The sequence below is a fragment of the Trichomonascus vanleenenianus genome, assembly GCF_965637985.1.
Source record: "Trichomonascus vanleenenianus strain CLIB 3782 genome assembly, contig: TRVA0_003S, whole genome shotgun sequence".
NCBI lineage: Eukaryota > Fungi > Ascomycota > Dipodascomycetes > Dipodascales > Trichomonascaceae > Blastobotrys > Blastobotrys vanleenenianus.
In genome coordinates, this window is record NW_027481884.1 from 11,118 (window position 1) to 23,428 (window position 12,311).

Genomic DNA, 12,311 nt, shown 5'->3' on the forward strand with positions numbered 1-12,311 from the left:
TAACATCCAAAATGGCTTAAAAAATTACGAGACCCACCTTATAGTAGACGGTTAGTTGTCGTTATACGATACCGGTAGCTAAAAGCTTAGTTTAGATTAGCCAATTACTTTAATCGGCGTTGCCAGCTCAGACCTGAGATCAACATAATCTCAGTTGACACAATAACAAATAATAAAATACATTATTGGACAACAGCAATCGGCCCATATGACATCTAAGTAATCTGAGCAGGGCCGAGCCTGTTAGGACTCCTTTTACCATGTAATTATTGAGAAGTAAGCCCTCATTGCAAGGCATTATCGCGGGCGAAGAATAACATAGAGTGAGATAACAAAATGTAATGAATTATATACGCGTCGCGAAGACCGTTGGTGGCACGAGTGTCTGCAATGCATCAAACACGTTATGCGTCTGCATCTTATTTTTAACTGACCATGATCCATCAGTTAGGTCTCCAAACGGAAAGGTAAAGGGGGGTGACACGCGGCTCAGCGAATCGGGTTTATACTCGACCCAGATCGGAGAACTGAAAGTATACGATCGTGCGACGATATAACTCAATTTGTGAAGACAGGAGCAAAGGAGGGAGAGAGGGGGTGCCATGGAGGCGATATTTTTAGCTGCGGCCGTGCATACAGTATCGTCATTGCATCTGCTTTCTCCTGGGGACGCAGATATCGTTCGGTTCGGGTGTGTGGGCCAGTGACGGAGGAGGGGAAGGGTTTGCTTTAAATAGCCACTCAGGCCACCACTAGTCCTTCATACTATTGTAGAACTCTTGAACGGTCTGCTCATTCGTTTGACACCGTGCCAAGTTGGTTGGACGCTCCCCCAGTCTCAGCCATTACTGTTCACTACAAGCTTCAAAATTTTTAAGACAACCAGTGGGTAACTCGTGGGTAGCTCTTCCGTAAGGGCCCTGGTTGTGGTCCAAATTGCGTAGTATAAAAAGATACCAAGACGCTACCTGAGTCGAGGATCAATTCGTAATGGATAGACGGCGACATTCGCGAACTCCGTCCATGCTCAACCGGTTCGTGGCTCCACCCGCTCTACTCCGGTTGCAGCCAGGCATCCTCGAGCTCATCATTGACTCTCTATCCACAGAGGACATTAAAAACTTGCTGCTGACATGCCGAGTGCTCTCGTATTCGCTGAGGCGACAGCTGTGGGGGCATGTCCACATCAAGACAATCAACTGCCGGTCGCACTACACCAACACTGATCTCCGCCCATACGAAGGTGAATGCCATCCAATGCGCTGCGGGGGAGATGGGGCCACCTATCTTTATGAACACACCTGTTGCAAGCGGTACATCCGCGTAGACGAGTCCAATTTGGCTGACATATGCAGCGACCTAATGGTCGGGGGGTACACTGACGCATTCTCGCATGTGCGGTACCTGACGGTCGAAATGCCCCTGCTTTTCCCGGAACCAACCAGAGTGCCTGTTACACGGTCGGAAATGTATCGGGTGGACTTTGGAAGCCTCATGCACTGGTTCGTCGAGCAATTGAACCCCCAGTGCTTCCTTGATCTTACCCGGATTGAGATAGTAGCCGTCGAAATAGGGGGTGACGACCTTAGTTCGCCGCTCACATATAACCTTCTTGACAAGTTCTACGACGTTGGTAAGGAGGCGGCTCTTGTAGTGTCTGCCCAGGAGAACTGGCTTGCGCGACAGCCAGTCGGCAGAAAGCTCATCCAGGACAACGTTACCCTGCTCACCGTCGAGTGCAACGAGCTGGACGACGCGTTTTCTCTCAGCAATGGCAGCAGTCTTCCCCCCTGGATTGAGCGATTTGAGCTGCGCACTGCCACAGGCAACTACAGCGCTGAGGACATGGCGTACTACTTCTCGCGCTGCAGCAATATGCGGCAGCTCACCATTTACGGCGATGTTGCCAACCATGGCGGCACCAAATGGCTCCCTGAGACGGTCGAGAGCCTGACGCTGTTTGAATATGCAACTGAAATGCAGCCACAGCTTTACTGTCGAGCGCCCATGCTGGCGCCGATGGTGACGACGCTTCGCGTTGGTATTAACAACGCGACTGTGTTCCAGCAGCTGCACCTTCCAAACTTGAGACGGCTGTGGATTACAAGCTTCATCCCCCGGTGGACAGACGACCACTTCCGCTCGGTTCTGTGCATGCTCACGAGCTGTAACAAGATCAAGGAGCTACGCATCCAGGGCGTTCCATACGAGGTTGTTGCCCGGCTGCTCTCAATTGGCAATGTCGATACATTAGAAGCACTGACCGTCGAGTATCTGGGGAGCATGGACAATGGTCCGCAAGGGTTCAGTGCGAAGAGCATTCGCCGAGGCGCTCAGCTCATTGCCCGCGAGTGCCCCAAGCTCAAGTTTTTATTTATTGATCTCATGCTGCGCAAGTTCAAGCGTGTTGTGGAGACTCTTAAGGAGTTTATGCGTTTCTGCCCACACCTTGAGACTATTATGGGCAACATATTAGAGGCGCGTCCGGCGTGGATATCGCTCTACTCTGGCCGCACGGTATGGACGGGGTATTCACACATGGCACTCAATGGCTTTCCGTTGGTCATTGACAAGCATTTGTTTGTTTCAACGTACTGCAATGAGGAGGAGAAGGAGACTGCTATTAGTACATCGGACTCCTCTATCGCGGCGGCTCTTATTTATTCGAGGCTGATAGTCGCCGAGTAAACGTATTTATTTATTTATCTTCCAGGCTCGGGTGTAATTGTGCACTGGATTCTCTCACTTGCTGCTGCTATAGAGCATAACAATCACGTACAAAAAATTGATAAGCGGCGTCTATATCTAATTCATTAGAGTGGTACTGCTAAATTGGTGTATTCGAGGGCCAGCCCTCGAGCTCCCGTGGCTCCGCCTCGCAGAGACCCCCTAGTCAGGTTGATTAGCCTCCGCGCATTGGAGCCTCAGGGGTCCTCCAATTGCAGTAAGTAGAGAAGGTATTCGAGGTCTGCCCTCGAGCTTCCGTAGTTCCGCTTCGAGGAGGGTGTCTCCTTGAAATCAATTTACAATCCATGTGGGATGCCCTTCATAAACTATCCATCTATTGCACGTACGTACTGGGGACTATCTTTACAGTAGATGCTCAATTAGGCGGTGACTTACAGCCCTTTCAGAGATTTAGCTTTTACCTACGGAGATTTCTACATCAATTCTCGGCCATGGACCCATTGATAACATTTCAAAAATATCTCAGGAGAATAATACGTTCTCCACCAGCATGTATTGCGGACCAAAGTTTCTCGGTGATTCTTTGTCGGCGGCGCGACCGGGAAGGAAGGGGCGAGGTTGGGTTGCCACGCCTGCGCCATGCGGCGGCGGGGGGTGGACCCTCTTAAGTGTTTTTTGTTCCAACTGACCGCAACACCATCCGATTTTTGATCACTGACAGGAGATTGAACTGGAAAAAATGTCCGCGGCGGCCGTGCAAGATAAAGTGTTTGCGTTCATCAACACCATTGACAAGGTGAGTCGGAATGAGTGGCGAATTGACCTGAGTTAACCGTGACTAGGAGTTGGAGCGATACCCAACCATCAAGAACCTGGAGCGACAGACTGGTATGTGACCACCATGACGCATTGCGCCACGTGAAGCTAACTAAGACGATTCTAGGTATTCCAAAGTCCTACTCCCTCATTGGTTTCTTGGGTGTTTACTTCCTCCTCATTTTCCTTAATGTAGGCGGCATTGGCCAGCTGCTGGCCAACATTGCTACTCTGGTCGTTCCGGGCTACTACTCTCTGATTGCTCTAGAGACCAGGGGCACTGCTGACGACACCCACTACCTCACCTACTGGGTCGTCTACGCCTTTTTCTCAGTCATTGAGTTCTGGTCCAAGACTATTCTTTACTGGATCCCATTCTACTGGCTCTTCAAGACCGTGTTCTTCCTCTACATTGGTCTCCCACAGTTCAACGGCGGTCGACAGGTCTACACTTCTGTTGTGCGACCGTTCGCCGTCAAGGTCTTGGGTGTCACTGGTGGCTCTTCTGCTTCTCTTCGAGAGAAGGTTGAGGCTGCCCAGGCCAACTCTGAGGAGCCACGAGACGCTGCCTCTGTTGCCACTGGCGTCGACCTTTAAGCTATCCCCCCCCCAAAAAAAAAAATCACACAATTACAATATATTTTTTATTTCTATCATCTGCGATCGTAGTCCGCTTTACAAGTAGGAATATATCAAATGTTTGTATGCGTCCGTTGACACTATACCGTCGGTATTACCTAACAACACCATTTGACCATGGGATCCGCAACAATTGAAGTATGTAGTATGCTTCATAATCATTGGAACTACATTCCATTGATCTTTCAATTTAGCACGCTTATCTCGCTCGGATGTCCTTGGGGTATCATCTCCGATATCGATCAATTGACCGCGCAGTTCTACTTCACAATTTGGCAACTTCATACACTTGAATCTATCGCAGGTTGACAACGTAGCATTTTTTGCAATCTCTTTTGACACTTCAATATAATTCAACTTACTGCCGCTTTCTCGTAGAGCCCTGGGGGGGGGGGGAGGGGGGGGCATTACCTCCGATATCCATCAATTGACAGAGTGACCCATTATACTTTCGTAAAGTAGTAGAGAATTTGAGAATCTATTCCCCTCAGTGCTCTGACACTATATTCCAATTCATTTACGTTATTCTAGTAACTAGGTACCGTTATCTCGTATATAGGGGGTACTGAATTTACCTCCGATCGCTTAAAGAGCATGATCGCGCGGACGACAAAATTTGAAAAATCGATCTCCAAGCCTAACGAAACCGAGCCAAAAAAAGAATGAGTTTCCGAATAGCGCCAATACGGCCGCAAGTTGCTAGCAATATCCTGCTCTCCACTGTGCACCGAAGCACTCCAACTCTGGTGCGATATGCATCGTCCAATCCCAAGGCCAGGATCCAGCTCCAGCATCTCGGCGTGACCGTTGACCTCTACGTACACCCTGACGGGTCACACCTCCCGTCGTGGTTCAACAGCCCACTTCTGCGATGCCGAGGCGTGCTGCGACGACTGGGCGCATTTTTCCAGAACACTGTCATGATTGGCCAGTTCCGACTCAAGTCCAAGATCACCCCGCGGTTCGAGGAGTGGAGGAACATTGCGATCCAGCAGTACGTTGACACCAACAAGGCGTTTGTACACAACAACCTGGCATCTGTCAAGAATAACTTGAGCATCTGGTGCTACGAGGCTCTGCAGAACCGACGCAAGTCCGTCCCCAAGGACGTCAAGATGGATTGGAAGCTCGTCAAGTTCAACGCTCGGCCAAAGGTCATGTGCATCCAGCCCATGATGCTTCCAGACATGCCACTGACCCATCTTATGCTCGTGTATAAGATGAACACCAAGCAGCGGCTGGTCAAGATCGCCCCGGGCCAGTCGGAGCCGCAGCGAGTTGAGAGGGACATCATTGATTACATTGCGGTCGTCTACGACGCTTCCAAGACCCCAGCTGATGCTGTGCTTGCTGGTTCTCTGTTTGAAACCCCGCTCAATGCTCCACGGCCAAACCCAATGGCTGCCGACACTTCGGAGAACCTCATGTTGGCCAACATGAAGGAGAAGGGTGATATCTTCCGCCTTCCACCGGGCCAGAATTAATTCGACTGTAAATAACAACCTGTATATATATATTCATCACTGCTGATCAGCTAGCTAGCGGCTTCGGCTTCTTCACCTCTATGCTTTTTACCCTACCCTTTCATGATAGAGCTTACTTACTCTAAAGCTTAAAGCTTAACCACCGTTGTATATATATCCTGTTATATCAAATAAAAAAAAGAAGACAAAACACAATAACAATGCTGAGCATGCCGAGCATGCCAGATTATCGATCCGAGTATGAAGCCTCCCCAGAGGACGATGAATTCGAGGACTCGGATGAGGAGGACGATATTGAGATCACACTCCCTGAGCGAAACAACGCTCCCATAGGATTCGGACGGGACCAAGATCCTGCTCCGGGCCATTTGAAGCAGACCCCTATGAGTAACGAATCATTTGCAGTCATGGCTAACCCGCTGATATCGCGACTACCAACACAGAGGTTTGTACTTTAGTTTTAGTGTTGCAGTACCAGATTCAATGCTAGGCCGGTGAGTTGGCGCCCTAACAAATGATACAGACAGAAAATAGTTGCCAAGCGAGGTGGTTCATTCACATTGATGGTGGCCGGGGAGTCCGGTCTAGGTGAGTAGCGCTTTGTTTTCTCAGGATATATGTCGGCTAATAACAGGCAAAACAACCTTTATCAACACGCTATTCGGAGACAAATTCAAAGATACTGCGGGCTCGAGAAAACTATTCAAGCAATTCGGCGACGAGCCCATTGGCTACTTTGAGAAAACCACCAAAATTGACATCAAAGAGGCTGTTTACGAGGAAAACGGGTTTGAAGTAAACTTCACCGTTATCGATACCCCTGGATTCGGAGATTACACCAACAACAATTACTCGTGGGTGCCAATTGCCAACTACATCGACGAGCAGCATAGAATGTACATGCTGCGGGAAGAGCAACCGGATCGAAGCGAGATCATCGATACCAGAGTCCACGCATGTCTCTACTTCATTCGACCATCTGGACATGGGTTGCTTCCGCTCGATATCAAGGTGATGCAGGAGCTGTCCGGAAGAGTAAACTTGATTCCTGTTCTGGCCAAGGCGGATTCGTTTACCATTGAGGGACGCGAGCGGTTCAAGAGCTCAGTGCGTGCAGCTATCCGCGAAAATAATATTAGTGTGTACTACCCGTCACTGTACGGAGACGGCATCCACGACGATACAGATTCCATGCCGTTTGCCATAATCAGCTCCGAATCCATGACTAAAACTCCAAGCGGGAAGTTAGTTCGTGGTAGGAAGTACGGATGGGGCATTGCGGAGGTTGACAACGAAGATCATTGCGACTTTCAGAAGCTTCGGCGGGTGCTTATGAGTAATTACATGCTCGATCTCATGGATTCGACGGTTGAGAAGCACTATGAAAAATACCGCCGAACTATGATGGCTACGCGCATTCAGTACGCCAAAGTAGCGGCAGCCCAGGACGCCACGACGCAAAACGGCAGTGACCAAAGGGACGAGGGGCGCCAGCTCATTGTTGTCAACGGCAATATCCATGACCAAATGTTCGATGAGAGGAATATTTTGGGAATTCTGCGGGCAGTCTCCAAGTACGGCAAGGATTTTCTGCAGAACGAGAACCTCGAGTCGGACCCCATTTTCTACGAGAAGCAATTACGAGTACAGGAGCGTTTCAACAAGATTGTTGAGTTCCAAGAGAAGAAGTTTCACCAGTGGCGCACCGAGCTCAAGTCCCGTCAGGATTGCTATAACGCGGAACTGGAGCAGGCCCACCAAGAGTAAGTCTATTTTCCTTTTTTACTACTCCACACGTTTCCATGCAACTAACAAAACATACAGTGTCCTAAAGCTGCAGCTGGAGATTGAGCAGCTTGAGCAAGCCGCATCGCACAGGCGGTTCGACCATGACGGATTGGAGAAGCTCTCGGGCCGGTCCAACCGATACACCATACGCCGAAACGCACTCGGCCATGCTTAACAATGAAACGGTTTGCTATTGAATTCTATAACGCATATAGAGCTACGTATACCACCTTATTAGTCCATCTTATTACAATTGTACAGGCACGTAGTCATGTTGGGGGAGAGGGTTAGCCATTTGCGTAATCTCATGCAAGAGACCGCCTTTTACCTGGTACGTGGATTCCGCCCATGGGAGAACCACATGGGTCGCTACATTCGCGGCTTCCAGTACCATTGTAAGGCCCCGAATGGGTCAAGAGACATGTAGTATTACCAGAGCCCTATAACGCAAGAGCGACTTCCGTATGCAATTAAATATGGCTGAGGCTTTGCTCTATAGTGGTGATTTATCGATACTACTCTCTCAGGCAAGTTACAAGACCGCGACCTTATCACTACCCCATGGCAACTTTAAAACAAGATCCTTGCTGCGAGAGATACTGGTGTAGTTAGGACTTGTATCACATGCTATACAGCAGACAATCTAATCTTGTTTCAAAGATCCCGTTGTTTCACATATATGAAGTGTGGCTGCTGCCGAAGTGTACGTACTGAACGCAGTATGTGGACGCGTTCTGTCGTTTGGTTTGAACACTTGTACTCTCAACTGTCTCAAAGCTAGACATCCAGGGGTAGCTCCTCTCATTCATTTCACAAGACGAAAGTATCTAGCGGCAAGGTAGAGCAGCCAGGAATGACGAAAAGGAAACATGCGAGGGCCAATTACTGCGCCAGCCTTTCATAGAATACCTGGTAATAATACGTATAGCCAGAAAGCCATTAATTATATTGAAATCGGGCTGGAATGTAATATTTCTGCATTGTGGACGCCAGCTGGGTGGTACTGTATCTACTGTAGAAAAATACTGCTGCATAGAACTCAATACAAACTGTGCGTCGATCCACAGATTAATCCCCTCAAATTTGCAACAGGCAAATCTGATAAACCATTGAATCATGCATTAGATGCTCGAAATATTGATTGGTATCACGGACGAATCATGCAATACAATATAGGTGGTTTTGCGAAAAAAAGATAGGCTGATAACAATGCTCCGTTCAAATTTAAACGGCATTGAGGGGCGGGGGTATTATTTGAAGGCTCTGTCCAATAAAAAATTAAATACCGGTAGAAATCTACGTTATAACCGCCCGTATTGTACCGATTGCGCAAATCGTGTGGGTTATGATGGACAAGCCTCACATAGGATTGGCGTTGCATCATAGTGGAATATCTGCGAGGAGGTTTACGTCAAAAATCCTATCTCAACTGTCTATGGACCCAAGGTTAAACGACGCGGTGCAGAGACGCCTTATTGTTTTCCACATTAATGGTACCAAAAAAATAATGCGGATGTCCTAGATTGGAGGCGCTTCAATTGAACATCCTTCCCTTGGAAATAAAAGTACTGTAGCACCAGTGGTTGCGCAAGTTAGGGTCAATGGTATCCAAAATTCTAGCAATCAGTCAAAAGATTCCATTGTACGCTATTTTGTAAAGCGCTTCATATACCTGTTCATATTGCTCTGCACACGGCTGTCGGCATGTATGCTCCCTGGAGGCGCAATGTGGAGCCCTTTACTTTTCCATCCCCTTTCCGCGGTAACGACGCACCGCTAATGTCCAAACACGCAGCGGTAAGATGAGAAAAAAATTTCTTTTCACAGCTACTCAAATTTCATTTCATTGCTACAAGTACATTCGAAATATTACAGTATAAAAAGGATTGCGATGCCATGAAGCTCATCGCAATTTGATTCCCTCATAGCTCCCCCTACTTTTAACCCTTGTTCAATATATTAGCAGATTTTTTGATCTCATTAAATTGTCTGCCTGTCTCATCTGTCAGACTCTCATTTCGTGCGAGTGCGTCTCTCCTCAAAAACCCGGATAGCGTAAAGAAGCCAATTAATTCTACGCCCACTTGAAGACATTTTTTGCTCAGCATCATCTGTTATCAGTCATCTTGTTGTTGAGTCAAACCGAGGCTTCTTTTGAAAACTAGTTTATTGTCCCGTATTTTGATCGAGGGTCGTTTCAGTGCATCTGTCAAAGAAGCACAACTACATACGCATCCCCCCAATATCAGCCCCTATTAGGTATGTATTTCTTCTTGCCTTCTTCCCCCCTCAGTCGGCAGCCCGGTTTCTATTCTGCACTTCTGCACTTCTTCAATATCCCAGCAAGATTTACGTAGATGTGCTGCTCTCCGAGTAAAACCTGCCTTGCAGTCGGCCGCAGTATGCATCTAATCGCCAACCACCAACTCAGCATTCACTACGTCTGCTGCCTAGGCTTGGAGCAACTTCATTGGGATTGATGCTGCTACAGTAAAAAATTTCACTGGTGAAGAGGGGAAAGAGTATCACGTTGTCAGCCTCTGTAGCTGGGGTGCAGCGGGTTCTCGTTTCATCGATAACTGCTAACGTATGCTTACGCAAAGTATAGGATCGTTTTATCGCCGTCGGGTTGTCGTGCCCCACTACATTGTAACGCCGGTGCTTTGCATTTCACTCCCTCAACCAGCGCGCGTCAGAGATTGAAGGTGTAAGGGACAGGGCCATTGCCAGGTAAGGGCCAGAACCTTTCTACTGTAATTGTGCTTTGATGCCAAAGTCCACTTGCATAAGTCTGCAGCATCCGAGCGAATAGGCACCGTACACTTCGATCCCCAAGTGGAATATCGTCATCAATTTATTGTCGAATTTCGATCTCATCGATTTTCGCTTCGAGGGATACACCTGCGGTTGCTTTTTTATATTTTACAGTAAGGTTGTCACAGCGATTTCGATTGCCGATTGATAATCTGCTGCGTCAGGGGATAGTCAGTTTTTGAAAGCTCAACCTTTCCCGCACCTCTGGTGCAAATAAGTTTCTTGCCAATTCGGGATCAGTTATTCATTTAATTTGCACTAAGCGGCGTATATTTGCATACAGACCGTCTCCCCGATCTCTCTCTTTTTTTTTTTCTTTTTTTTCAGGATATTAGTGCTCTTCTGCTGTATATACTACATATATGGCCAATTGCGCATCCCGCTGTTGATTTCTCTGCCCCATTGCTGTCTTCAAGAACGATTTCAATATAATTTCCAGCAATTTGTCGTCTCACCCGCTCCGACCCTCGTCAGCCCACTCAGACGACCTTGGACAGAATTCAAACCTCTCCGTTGACGCTCCTTACTCGGTCCCTCCACATTGCCACAACCACGACCTCCAGCCGTATCGAGAGTTTCAGCCGCCGCTGATCCATCAGTCAATCGCTCAATCAGAGTACCTTTATCCAGCATATCAACCAATGGCTTCTGTTACAACTGCCCCTCAGACTTATCGATTGAACTCGCCGCTGGTCGGCGTGGGGTATCAACAATCGCAAGGATATGCCAGCCCTCCCACGATCTCTGGGTTCAATGGCTCAAGCCTCCAGTATTTCTCAAACGGATTTGTGATTCCGCATAACTATGTTACTTCGACTAATAGCGGCCATGTACCTGTGGATTACTACACAACTACTCCCCCGATTGAAAACCACGTTACTTCTCAGTCGACTTCGAAACAAGACTCCAACAAAGAAAAGATCCAGGCTGACAAACAACCGCAGCAGAATCAGGTACTGACTTCGACCGAAAAAAGAGACCCGCCGATTAACCCACCGTCCCCCAGGTGCAACCGGAAAATTTTGGTTCCTAAATCATTTGCATCGAAGCCGCGGGTGACGACTACATTGTGGGAAGATGAAGGTACTCTCTGTTTCCAAGTGGAAGCACGCGGAGTCTGTGTTGCCAGACGAGAGGACAACAACATGGTCAATGGCACGAAGCTGCTGAATGTCGCTGGAATGACAAGAGGTCGAAGGGATGGCATCCTAAAGACTGAAAAAGTGCGACACGTCGTCAAGATTGGCGCCATGCACCTGAAAGGTGTATGGGTACCCTTCGAAAGAGCATTGGCATTTGCAAATAAGGAAAAGATTACTGATCTTCTCTACCCGCTTTTTGTGCACGACATCAAGAAGCTGCTCTACCATCCTCCCATAGAACTGGCCAGATCGATATCAGTGACCTTACATCACTCAAGCGACGAAAACAATTGTAAGACATGTGATTCGCTGACTGGCCAGTCGGTAAAAAAGAAAGGGGGGTCGCCAAGTATTCGCTCTATATCTTCCCTCATCGCCTCTCAACAGCCGGCAGATAATCATTTTTGCAACACTAGTACTGGGATAGCGGGTCACCAGGATAGCGAATCACCTTCCATTTCGCTCAGCACTCAAAACTCATCGCAGAAATCCACTCACGCCAGCTCTTTTGGTTATTCTAAACCCGAGCATGAATTAACATCCACCTCGAGTGGCACAGGGCCACCACTGGCAGTGTCAATTGCTCAACAGAACCAAACACAATACTTCTCTGGAAACATGAATGGAAGCACTTCTTCGTGGACACTCCAGTTCCCTCTAATGCCCATGCAATCCCACCAGCCTATTCCAAGGTCCGCAAGCACACCAATGATTTCCTTCCAAAACACATTCCCCTCTCAGCCAGGGTATCCACAGACTCAGGCTTCTTCTTTGTCAATTGATCAACCAGAAAATGCTGAGTCGATGCTAAACGGGCAGTACGGGTCTACAAGTACCAAGGCTCGTTCCGACGAGAAGCTCCAACTCAAGAGAATGAAATCTGATCATTTGTAACAAATATTTTGAACCGACGTACAAAACTTTTCCGATAGTTCATCAA

General features: G+C 48.0%; 6 protein-coding genes across 6 annotated transcripts; all 6 read left to right on the forward strand.

Moving 5' to 3' along the window:
- Positions 1-990: 990 nt before the first annotated feature.
- Positions 991-2,688, forward strand: TRVA0_003S00188 (uncharacterized protein; the record flags this gene model as incomplete). Its single annotated transcript, XM_076682389.1, has 1 exon — positions 991-2,688. The coding sequence occupies one exon, from the start codon at positions 991-993 to the stop codon at positions 2,686-2,688; it is 1,698 nt and encodes a 565-aa protein (XP_076543172.1).
- Positions 2,689-3,427: 739 nt separating this feature from the next.
- YOP1 (Yop1p) lies at positions 3,428-4,101 on the forward strand (the record flags this gene model as incomplete). The annotated part of the gene is made up of 3 exons (XM_076682390.1): positions 3,428-3,484; positions 3,531-3,576; positions 3,632-4,101. The coding sequence occupies 3 exons, from the start codon at positions 3,428-3,430 to the stop codon at positions 4,099-4,101; spliced, it is 573 nt and encodes a 190-aa protein (XP_076543173.1).
- A 704-nt stretch (positions 4,102-4,805) lies between these two features.
- Positions 4,806-5,627, forward strand: MBA1 (Mba1p; the record flags this gene model as incomplete). The annotated part of the gene is made up of 1 exon (XM_076682391.1): positions 4,806-5,627. The coding sequence occupies one exon, from the start codon at positions 4,806-4,808 to the stop codon at positions 5,625-5,627; it is 822 nt and encodes a 273-aa protein (XP_076543174.1).
- Positions 5,628-5,827: 200 nt separating this feature from the next.
- TRVA0_003S00254 (uncharacterized protein) lies at positions 5,828-6,085 on the forward strand (the record flags this gene model as incomplete). The annotated part of the gene is made up of 1 exon (XM_076682392.1): positions 5,828-6,085. The coding sequence occupies one exon, from the start codon at positions 5,828-5,830 to the stop codon at positions 6,083-6,085; it is 258 nt and encodes an 85-aa protein (XP_076543175.1).
- A 105-nt stretch (positions 6,086-6,190) lies between these two features.
- CDC12 (septin family protein) lies at positions 6,191-7,590 on the forward strand (the record flags this gene model as incomplete). Its single annotated transcript, XM_076682393.1, has 3 exons — positions 6,191-6,215; positions 6,262-7,390; positions 7,452-7,590. 3 exons carry the CDS (start codon positions 6,191-6,193, stop codon positions 7,588-7,590), a joined length of 1,293 nt encoding a protein of 430 aa, XP_076543176.1.
- Positions 7,591-9,365: 1,775 nt separating this feature from the next.
- Positions 9,366-12,265, forward strand: TRVA0_003S00298 (KilA-N domain-containing protein; the record flags this gene model as incomplete). Its single annotated transcript, XM_076682394.1, has 2 exons — positions 9,366-9,674; positions 10,019-12,265. Exon 2 carries the CDS (start codon positions 10,871-10,873, stop codon positions 12,263-12,265), a length of 1,395 nt encoding a protein of 464 aa, XP_076543177.1. The 5' UTR covers positions 9,366-9,674; positions 10,019-10,870.
- Positions 12,266-12,311: the final 46 nt, after the last annotated feature.